The sequence below is a fragment of the Python bivittatus genome, unplaced genomic scaffold (assembly GCF_059951505.1).
Source record: "Python bivittatus isolate LINGU-HERP-01145 unplaced genomic scaffold, Pbiv_v1 ctg000020_np1212, whole genome shotgun sequence".
Lineage (NCBI taxonomy): Eukaryota > Metazoa > Chordata > Lepidosauria > Squamata > Pythonidae > Python > Python bivittatus.
The window spans coordinates 57,905,737-57,917,841 of NW_028277030.1; the positions used below are offsets into that span (position 1 = coordinate 57,905,737).

The 12,105-nt window shown below is 36.5% G+C and overlaps 1 protein-coding gene across 1 annotated transcript in view; it reads left to right on the forward strand.

Moving 5' to 3' along the window:
• The window catches only part of CRYBG1 (crystallin beta-gamma domain containing 1), a 42,481-nt gene that overhangs the window by 14,935 nt on the left and 15,441 nt on the right, over positions 1-12,105 (forward strand). Inside the window, exons 7-12 of the mRNA XM_025164897.2 lie at positions 1,564-1,700; positions 4,989-5,115; positions 5,515-5,550; positions 6,131-6,288; positions 7,670-7,796; positions 9,334-9,479. Of these exons, the coding sequence (XP_025020665.1) occupies positions 1,564-1,700; positions 4,989-5,115; positions 5,515-5,550; positions 6,131-6,288; positions 7,670-7,796; positions 9,334-9,479 (731 nt within the window). The remainder of the gene's footprint in view (positions 1-1,563; positions 1,701-4,988; positions 5,116-5,514; positions 5,551-6,130; positions 6,289-7,669; positions 7,797-9,333; positions 9,480-12,105) is intronic.

A 12,105-nucleotide genomic window follows, 5' to 3' on the forward strand; every position in this document is an offset into this window, starting at 1 on the left:
GGCAATTTGATTTTATTTGTGTTCTATCCAATGCTGCTCACATCTACTCTGGTAATGCAGAATTATACATGAATTTTGTGCATATGTAATAGTGTGATATTCTCCAGCTAGAACCAAGGGAGATATGTGAGATGAACTTATGTGATCAGCCCTGCATTTGTGGTGATGGGATTTTAAACATGGCCACAGTATATGTTAACCCATGTCTAAATGCTTCCTCTGCCTCTGCTGTAAAGATTAAATGCCACCTCAATAGTCTTTATGGCTAAATAAATAAATACAGGCTATTAAGAGGGAAACTGGAAGGACATAGGATAGACACAGGATAGACTACAAATATCAGCCATGATAATTGGCATAGATTAATTATGTCATTCTTTTTTATTATTATTTGCTCTTTTTCTCTTGCTGGAAATGTTTGCCTTTTCATACGGAGGCTTCTATATCCTATCAAAGACAATCTTATTATGAAAAGATTAAATTTCTGAATCACTTTGAAGTGATTTCAATATGTACAGCAAAAGAGATTCCACCTACTTTAGGTACAGTTGAAACACACCCTAAAATACAGAGAAATGCAGTTGTTATCATCGTTATAAAACCAGTATTTATGAAATATGTACTATTAGTCAGTATGATGTGGATTGGATTACACTGTGCTGTAATTTAGTAGGGGATATGGGTGTGCATACATATAGGCATTCACACACATGATTTCTTGTGTATGATTCTGATTTTGATTCATTTCCATGTATTTCCAGTGAAAGAAAATTATTATTATTACTATTACTATTATTATTATTAATATGCCACCCGACTCCCAGCGACTCTGGGTGATTTACAAATTATTAAAAACATTTAAAAACAAGGGACAATACAAAAACACAAAACAACACAAAACAAAAGAACAGAGATGGCAGAGAAAACAAACCCAGATGAGAACAAGGAAAAGAAAGAAAGGAGCATCAGTCATCCTCACCAAAGGTCTGGGTGAAGAACCCCATCTTCAGGGCCCTTCAAAATACCAATAGGGTGGGGACCATTTGTATCTCAGAAGGAACCCCATTCCAGAGGGCAGGTGCTGTTACAGAGAAGGTGCGTTTCCGGAATGCCAATCGGTGGCATTGTTTAATTGAAGGAACCCAGGGCACACCAACCTTGCCAGATCGAGCTGGCCAGGCAGATACAATGGAAGACAGATGGTCCCTCAAGTAACCAAGCCTTGTGCCATGTAGGGCTTTATAGGTAGCAACCAGCACCTTGAATCACACCCAAAAGCATATTGGCAACCAGTGCAGCTCACAAAGCAAAGGTGTTACATAAGCATACTGAGGCATGCCCATCACTGCTTGTGCCACTGCATTCTGGGCCAACTGAAGCTTTCAGGTGATCTTCAAGGGCAGCCCCAGATAGAGTGCGTTGCAGTAGTCAAGCTAGTGAGGTGACCAGGGCATGATGTTATTAGATGGTATTAGATACTTCTGTATCTGAACTGAAATCAGAACGGACAAGATAAGGGCAACTTGGCTGTAACTGCTTAATTTCAATTTTATAAATTTGCAGGATTATAGAATTTGCCGAATTGACCTGTTTACAGAGCCAGAAGGATTAGGTTTAGTAAATGCATATTTTGATGATACTGAAGAAACACGGTTTGGTTCTTCTCAGAAGACTTGTTCTATCCAAGTGTCTTGGGGCATGTAAGTATATGAATATGTGTATTAACTGTAATTATTGGATAAACCTGATTCTGTTGTATACCTTATACTTCCTTCAGTTTTTTTAAGAGTGATAATCATTTCAGGAGTGATTCATTGATAAATTTTTAATGTAGAAATGAATACAGTACAAAATATAACATACAGGTAGCTTATTTTGTAGATATAATAATATCTGATAGACAGTTCAGAGGTTATTTAATACATCTGATTCTTATGAGCATGAATGCATCTAACTAGACTGAAATCTTGGTTGTAACAATCAAGTGCTTAAGAATAATTTTGCATTAATGTTTGTAGAATTATGTGGATGTTTGCATTTTGCTGAGTAAAGAATTGCTTTAGATAAATAGTTCTAGCATCCTGTGTAATTGCTGAGTACATGTGATAAGTTGAAACATGCTCAGAATTATTGAGAATTCAATATAAAGGGTATGGGTATAGACAGGAAAATTAAAATTGTATAGGGCAATTTGTGCAGACAGGAAATATTTAGAAGTACAACAGTAGCAGGTCTTATGCCACGTTGAAAGAAGGATACTGTAGAATATAAATCTGATAAACTAAAATATGTATAGGAAAAACTGAAATGAGATTCTGTTGCTGTATTGAGTCTTATGTTGTATACATTCTCATTATGCAAAGAGCTGTACATCACCAATATTTTTCAAAATTGTCTGACAGAGACAACAAAGATTATTCACTGTTGAATTCTCAGACAAGACAGATGTGTAATGTTTAATTATACAATAATTGATTCTAATTCTAGTATTAGCTTTTGCAGTGGCAGTATAAAAAAACAAAATCAGGTTTCATCGTCCTCCAAAGTGCATTTATGAATATGAATCATAGAGTTATTGGGTATACTGGGAATGCTTCCGGTAGGTGTGGATATGAATGAAGTTACGTACTGTACATACAGTCAGGTCCAGAAATATTGGGACATCGACACAATTCTAACATCTTTGGCTCTATACACCACCACAATGGATTTGGAATGAAACAAACACAATGTGCGTTAACTGCAGACTGTCAGCTTTAATTTGAGGGTATGTACATCCAACTCAGGTGAACGGTGTAGGAATTACAACAGTTTGCATATGTGCCTCCCACTTGTTAAGGGACCAAAAGTAATGGGACAGAATAATAATCATACATCAAACTTTCCCTTTTTAATACTTGGTTGCAAATCCATTGCAGTCAATCACAGCCTGAAGCCTGGAACACATAGACATCACCAGACGCTGGGTTTCATCCCTGGTGATGCTCTGCCAGGCCTCTACTGCAACTATCTTCAGTTCCTGCTTGTTCTTGGGGCATTTTCCCTTCAGTTTTGTCTTCAGCAAGTGAAATGCATGCTCAGTGGGATTCAGGTCAGGTGATTGACTTGGCCATTGCATAACATTCCACTTCTGTCCCTTCAAAAACTCTTTGGTTGCTTTTGCAGTATGCTTTGGGTCATTGTCCATCTGTACTGTGAAGCGCCGTCCAATGAGTTCTACAGCATTTGGCTGAATGTGAGCAGATAATATTGCCCAAAACACTGCAGAATTCATCCTGCTGCTTTTGTCAGCAGTCACATCATCAATAAATACAAGAGAACCAGTTCCATTGGCAGCCATACATGCCCACGCCATGACACTACCATCACCATGCTTCACTGATGAGGTGGTATGCTTAGGATCATGAGCAGTTCCTTTCCTTCTCCATACTCTTCTCTTCCCATCACTCTGGTACAAGTTGATCTTGGTCTCATCTGTCCATAGGATGTTGTTCTAGAACTGTGAAGGCTTATTTAGATGTCGTTTGGCAAACTCTAATCTGGCCTTCCTGTTTTTGAGGCTCACCAATGGTTTACATCTTGTGGTGAACCCTCTGTATTCACTCTGGTGAAGTCTTCTTTTGATTGTTGACTTTGACACACATATACCTACCTCCTGGAGAGTGTTCTTGATCTGGCCAACTGTTGTGAAGGGTGTTTTCTTCACCAGGGAACAAATTCTTCGGTCATCCACCACAGTTGTTTTCCGTTGTCTCCCAGGTCTTTTGGTGTTGCTGAGCTCACCGGTGCATTCCTTCTTTTTGAGAATGTTCCAAACAGTTGTTTTGGCCACGCCTAATGTTCTTGCTATCTCTCTGATGGGTTTGTTTTGTTTCTTCAGCCTAATGATGGCTTGCTTCACTGATAGTGACAGCTCTTTGGATCTCATCTTGAGAGTTGACAGCAACAGATTCCAAATGCACATAGCACACTTGAAATGAACTCTGGGCCTTTTATCTGCACATTGTAATTGGGGTACTGAGGGGATATCACACACCTGGCCATGGAACAGCTGAGAAGCCAATTGTCCCATTACTTTTGGTCCCTTAACAAGTGGGAGGCACATATGCAAACTGTTGTAATTCCTACACCGTTCACCTGAGTTGGATGTACATACCCTCAAATTAAAGCTGACAGTCTGCAGTTAATGCACATTGTGTTTGTTTCATTCCAAATCCATTGTGGTGGTGTATAGAGCCAAAGATGTTAGAATTGTGTCGATGTCCCAATATTTCTGGACCTGACTGTACCTTGGCAAAGTATTTGTATCCGTTTCAATTGCTCACTGAGACCGATCTGACACTTTAAAAACCTTTAACTAAATATAACCTCTCCTTCAACATGAGCTTGACCTCAGGAACAGTTTCTGTAGTTTTCTTAGCAATAACACATAAGTGGTTTGTTGTTGTCTTCTTCCAATTTTTTTTTCTGAACTTTTCAGTCTAGACTACAGCCCTTGGATTTCCTGGTAGCCTCCCATTCAAGTATTAACCCGGCTTTCTGCGATCAGTCAAGCTTGGCTAGATGCTATCACCTAGTTGGGCTGAAAACATTTACTATTAAATAATTTTGTATAATAACATAACAAAAGCATTTACTGGTGATGTCTAGCCTTTTTCTCTCACATTTAAGCCTTAATGTCTACAAACTGACCATACTTTTTGTCCTTTAAATGTCAGTATGTATTTAAATTGTATGATTTAAATTTAAGTTCATTTTATTTGGTTTTATTAATATATAATAGCACAAGATCCTCTGGATAATATGTGGGCTATAAATATTTTAATAAACAGTGTTTGTTCCACTGATAGGTAAACACCTTTGAATTTCTATCCAACTGACCTCCCATCTAGACAATGGCTAGAGGAGACATTCCTAGTTTCATATATTCTCTGGACTTTTTTGAATTAGAATTTTCCTATAAACATCATTCTGTTTTCCATTTGTAGATGGCTACTTTATGAAGAACCTGGATTCCAGGGAATTCCTTTAATGTTGGAACCAGGAGAATATCCTAATCTGTCATTCTGGGAGAAGAAAGAGGCATATATTAGGTCTCTGAGGCCCTTGAAAATGGTGAGATAGTTAAGTCAGTATACAAGATACGTATATATGAAAGCCTGTAACAATGATAGGATAGATTTTGCTTGATTGATTCCTAAGTCCTTTTTCTGAAGTTCAAAATAAACACAGTTTGTGAAATTTTAAATTTTGTAAAAATATAATAGGATCAAAAACATTTCTTCCGTTGGAGGGTGGCAGCTCAGACATTTTATCAGGTTTTTATTTGAGCTCTCATTAAATGTAGTAAATATGTATATGTGTAATTCAGATTCCTTTACTGGATCATTTTTATCAATAGATTTTCTATTGGGAGATTAGAAAATGAGGTTAGTTCTTGAATTATTCTGGTAGCTTAAAAGGATCTGAGTTACATAACATTCCAGTAATATTTTCTTCCATCAATTTTTGTAGGGTGGACGCAAAGTTGAATATCCTAAAAGCCGAAAGGTAAAATAATTATATAAATGTCTTGTTTACTGAATGTGAATCATTATATTTAAATTAATGATCAGTCATTTGTGCTGCTGATTATCTACTTTATTTATTTATATCCTGACAGATTATGCTTTCCCAGATACCCTTAGATAGTGCCTCCAAATCTGTATCTTCAGGTGCAAAGTTAAAATTTTTGCTCATCTGACACTCTGGAAAAGATTTGAAGGTGCCGGTATAAAAGAAAGAGATATTTGTTCCTCTGGTGGAAGTCTTTCTTTAGCAGATGGAGACAGATGGATTCAGATCTCTGACTTTGTTGCTAAATCATATATTCAGATTAGCTTCTGGTGACTGAAGAGAAGAGTTATGGGTGAGGTGTAGATTTAAATGTTATGTCAGTTAATGAATAAACTTGATTGTCTTATATCACGCTGCTTATCTTTTTGTTATCAGTTCTGAATCTGAAATAATAATACTGGCTGCTGCTCACAAGGTTCTTCAGAGGAATTCTGCCATAATGTATGTGAAAGCATTTTGAGATTTTATAAAAAACAAAATTCTAATTGTAAGCTTTGCCTCTATTTTGCTAAAGGTAATTGTTTATGAAAAGCCATTTTTTGAAGGAAAACATATAGAATTGGATTCAGAATTAATAGCTCTTGCTGAGGAAGGAGATCAAACTGAAGAACCTAAAGAGTCGGACAATGGGCTACTTACTTCAATAGGATCCATAAAAGTGAAGGGAGGAATGTAAGTATAAGGAGAAAATGATAATATCTCATCTTATAGCTACTGGAATGTGGAGGCTGGGAAAATGGCATTGAGAGTTAACATGGGGTAGTGGTTAAGGTGTTGGGCCAGTTATTCTCTCTTAACCCAACCTACCTCACAAGATTGTGTAGAAAAAATGGAGGAGTGAGTGCTGTGTACATCACCTGAGCTCCTGAAGGAAAGGTGGGATATAAATGTTACAAATAGATAATTTAGGAAGGTGGTAGATGGACATATTCATAGCATGTACCTTTATAAAAGGTCATAATTAGGTCAGAATCCCTACAACATCTATATACAGCCCAAAGCAAAGACATACCATCTGTCACATTTCAGGAACAGTGGATACATATACTGTATAGTTGGATCCAGATTTAATAATACTTAAGGTAGGCCCACTGATTTAATGAGATTTAAGATGGTTATATCTCAAGTCAATATAACTACATGGGATCCAATCCATAAATTAGTGAACCAGCATCAAAATATTTATATCTTAAGTTAAAAGGCATAAGTATTTAGAAAAGCTGTGATATCTTTAAAACTTCCTAAGCTTCCTAAAATGCAGGAGAATTTAGGAAATTGAAACTTTCTCCCCATCACCTCACTCCTTTCTGGAGGTAGTAATTACAACCTAAAGTACAGATTAAGCAAACAGTGTTTTAATACCCCCATGACTTTACTCATGACTGTTGTGGAAACAGTAATGTCATATTAGTTATCAAACTTGAAGATGTATCTATTTATTTATTTATTAAATGTGTATGCCACCCATCTCCCTCAGATTTGGAGATACTATAACAGCTAAAGGAATTAAAATACAGGTAAGTATTTGGCCTCCTGGACAAAAGTCTGTGAAGCATTTGTAATAATAAAAATTGTTCACATTCCAATTATTTTCTTAATACAGTAATACTATAGAAACATTGATAACAATTTTTCTGAAAATTATGTTAATATTATGGCAAAAGTACAGGCCTAGGGGTACTCAAAATATGTTCAAATAAAATGAATTATTATTACTGTTAAGTAAGCATAAATGCCATACAGTAGATACTGCTATTGTTAAAACATATTGGTTGATTTTTAGAAGCTTTATGAATCCATTGTTATTTTTTCCTACCAATCTGATTTAAAATTTAGCTAAAACTAAGTAATGTTAGACAATATGCCATTGATTACAAATGGTGATCTAAATATAGTTAAAAGTTTGCCATGAGATGCTGTGTCTCCTCTTCTTTAATTTAAAATGTTAGTACAATTTATTTTATGCTCCATTTTTGGTCCTATTAACATTTTAGATGACGTTTTAACACTCATGCTTGTTTTTGAGTTTTCAATTTTTGTTCACTGTTTGTAGCTGGGTTGCTTATGAGAAGCCGGAGTTTGAAGGGCATCAGTATTTACTGGAAGAAGGGGAATACCGGGACTGGATGGATTGGGGTGGTTATGATGAACAGCTGCAATCACTACGGCCTGTTCTAGGGGTAAGTTTAGGAATATATAATCCTGGCATGAACCTAAAGAAATGCAATATGTCTTTTTCATTGTTTGCAGGGCATTTTTTCCTTCCTTTTGTTCTCCTTCACATCCCACTCATGCTTCTTTGCCCAGTTCAATAAAGATAAAATGGAAAAGTGTGTGTGTGTGTGAGAGAGATTGAGATTGAGATTTGCTGGATCATGAACCAGCTGGATGATTCATTTCTGTTAAATTGTGTACCTAGTTGGGGATGAAAATGTGTATTTGAATCTGTTTCTGAAAGTATAAAACTGATAAACAATGCAGTATCCTTTCCCTACCTGGTTCCATCCTGTTCCATTGGGCTATCGCTCCCAAATATCATTGCTAAAAGTCTTGTTTCCTGGGATGATGTGAACTGTAGGCCCATATCTTCCTGAGCCTCACCCCTGTGATATCCTAGAGGTATGTGCAGGATTTGTTCCATTGCCTGCTTATCTGGGAACTGTTGCTTGGCTGTCCATGATTCTGATGAAGTGCCAGGCTCTACAAGACAGATGCAGTGTCCAGTTCAGGGAACAGCTGTATATTTGTCTTCTATAGGAAAAGGGAGGTAAGAAAGAGGAGGATTGATAATGATAGCAATTTAAGCTTTCTGTATTTTCTGGAAACAGAAAAACAAAATAGAAGATTGCTAAGATGGCAGAGGTGAAAATCAATCGGGTTGAAGCTAATTTGAAGTCAGGAGAAGGTGAGAAGGAAGAGCCATGCAGAGCCTCCCTTGCTCCTCCTGCTTGATGTGTGAAAACACATCCTGGCACCAGAATCAAACAGCTTTTTTCCCCCTTTTACTAAATAGGGAAGTGGAGGCTTATCCCCTTTCCTTGTATTTATTTCCATTAAATCTGGGCCGTATCCATCAGCAAATTGTTGAAAGCCAGAACAACTCCAGTGGGATTATGTAGTGTCACTAATTGGTATGGTTGGCTCTTGTTGCCCTCTCATTGCAATCCTTTTAACTGCAAGGCAACTTTGTTCTCACAGACTTTGGGGCATCAAGATGGATTTCAGAGGAAATGTGCCATTAACAATTGAGAGCAGTTGTTTCCAATCTGCTGCTCTCCAGCTATGTTGGCTACTGGTCCTGCTAAGAGTTTGAGGGACTGTAGTTCCAAAGTTTCTGGAGGGCACTGAGTTGGGTGGGGGCTGGTTTAAGGAATCTCCTTTAGAGGAGATTTTTTGGTCAAGTGGTTAGTCTGCTGAATACCTCCAAAGCCAGATATTCCTAGTACCCATAAAGAGTGAAGGCAATTTCCAATGAGAAAGAGAGTGCTAGGGCATTCCTTCTTTTCTTTTCTTTTTTTCTTTTTAACTCTCCAATTTTCCTGTATACTTCAGGGGTGCCTCTTGCTGTAGGTTTCTCGTCCACACTGTCCCATACCTATCACTTCTAAATGCAAGGCAACAATAATATGTTCAAGAGGAAAAATGTTCTTATATTGTAAACGGTTAGTTTTTTCCTTCATTTCTCTGATTGTCTTCTTTTGATTTTTCTTTCTTCAGGATTTGATGCACCCTCACATGATAATGTACACTGAAAAAGACTTTGGGACTAAAAGTTCCAGTATAAACGTATTAGGAATTATTCCCAATTTCAAGGATACTGGCTATGGACTAAGGACACAATCCATAAATGTGATTAGTGGAGTGTAAGAAAGATGTTAAGTTTCATTTTAAATTTAATGGTGAATTTTGGCATGGGGGAATAAATAAAAGGGCATCAGACATAATCATTAATGGTTTGAGTCAAAACTCTCTTCATATTAAAATGCCAAAGAAAAAATAATTCCCTTATGAAAAAGATACTGTTTTTTAAAAAACCGTGCAATTTCTTAGGTGAATTTTAAATGTTATCAGGAAGATGATGGCAGACTAAACTAGAATCATAGGCTCACAGAGTTGAAAGAGATCATTAAGGCAACTGAGTCCAACTGTCTGATCAGTGCAGAAATCCAAATTAAAGCTTCTCAGATAGATGGTGCTCTAGCTTCCACTTGAATAAATCCAGCGAAGGGAAGTCCACAACATCTCTGTCCATTGGTTGTTTGTACCACTGCTGAACTGCTCTTAGTGTTAAGATGTTTTTTTCTAACATTTAGTTAGAATCTGCTTCCCTGTAACTTAAATTCATTCTTCCTTGTTCTGTGCTCTGCAGCAAGAAAAAATAGGTCTATATGACATCCTTTCAACTGATTGGAACTGCACTATCATATTCCCTTCCCAGGCATTTTCCTCAAGACAAATATGCCCAGCTCTCTTAACCTCTGTTCTTAGTTTCTAGTCCCATGATATTTTCCATTATTACCCTTATTTCAATCTCTAATTTCTCTGAAGCCTTCTTAAAATGTGGTGTCCAGAACTCAGCACAGAAATTGAGGCAAGATCTCACTTATGGAGAATAGACTGGGATTATTAGAATTATTAGTTCCCATGATTTGAAAGCTATACATCTTGTAATGCAGGCTACAACTGGTTTGCCTTTTTTACAGCCAGATCACACTGTTGGCTCATATTCAGTTTGAAACCAATTAATGTTCCCAGATTTTTGGAATAACCGCTCGATTAATATATTATTGATCCATGGCCCTAAATAAAAAACTTTCAGTGCTCTGAAATTCCTCATGTAAGATACATTCTTGGAATTACATTTGTATAATAGGTTATAAATCCACTTATTGCTTTCTTCCTTTCAGAGACAAAAGGTGTAGTGCATTGTTTTGTCACTTTACATCTGCTTATTAAATATAAATATTTAATTCCCTCCAGGAATACATTTGTCATAGTTTGGCAACTATGGCAAAACACTTTCAAGTTGAAGAGCTTGGCAATATAAACAAATGTCCTTGTCCTGTTCCAGGAGTGGCGATTAATGCAGAAAGAGTTTTCGTCATGTAGATTAGTCTTCTACCCTGAGTTTCCATGAATGAAATCAAAGCAAGAGGAGAACTTGTATTCATTACTGACAACTATTTTTGTGGTGTTCCATCCCAACTCAGAACTTTCTGGTTCTTCCCCAACTTTTCCTTTAAAAGTTTATACACTATTGATCATAGGTTGATGTTGGAATTATTATTGATTTCAGTGCAACTCACTTTTGGGTAACTGACTATGATTAAAAAAAAAAATTAGGCTGCCCAAATCCCATCAAAACCAACATAATTTAAACAACAAATAGGTTATTCTAAGTGCAAAGGTGCCTCTATTCTTTTAGGTATAAACAGAAACTGAAGTGTAAGGAAGGGACCAGTCAATGATAATTTGAAGAAAGTGCTATTCTAGCTTCTTCGTATTTTCTTTTTTTTCGCTGTATATAAACTATTAAAGTTCTATAATTCAATATAGAAATAACTCACTGGAATTTTATAAGGAGCTAAAGTGGACCATAATTAAAATTACCATATAAGCAGTATTTATCTTACTTAGTAGACTAAGCCCTCTCTGGTCAGACAGGGATATCTCTTTGCAAATCAGCTTCACTGTGAGATCCTGAGTGTGTTGGCATAATTCACTGCTATGTCCAGAGTAGAAACTATTCTTTAATGTTGTTAAACAAGCCAAGATAATAAATCAGCATGCCAAGAGGAGAGGAGAATGCCAGAACTCAGGAATTTAGTTTCTCTTTCCATTGCATTTTTTAATATCAGTGTCATCTTTTGTTTCTGCTTCCTCCTTCATCATCCTGTGAGGATCATATTTCAAACAATACCTAGTATGTGAACAATTTAAGGCATGCTCAAGATGTTTTTTCTGCTTCAATAGCAGTTCAGCAAGCAGGATACAATACTTGTTGATGTTCAGACAACACAAACTAAGGGAGTTGCATGTAATACTAACAGAAAGGAAAATTCTAGTTGGCAAAAATCATGCAATACATTTTCATGATAGTCTTACTGCAAAATGAAGAAATCATTATTCATTATTTAGATTCTCTGTATAAAACCACATTAATGTTTTCCATCATGAATTAATATAATAGGAGTAGCTTGATGTTTGTAGAATGAAAAGCTTTGATATGTTTGAGAACCAGCCATGCCTGAACTGTTTTCAAAACTTTGAGTTCAGGTTCAAGTGCAAACATGCCTCATTGGACTTAGTGAACATGTTGTTCATACCTTGTCAGTTTAGTCAAACAATTTACAGGTATATTTGGGTGTACCTATAGGAATGAATGTTGCCCAACTAATTACCCGAGTAGTTAAACAAGAATCAGAAGGGTAAACATAAAATATGAAACAGAAGTGGCCAAAACACATAACAGTCATGATGTATGCCATT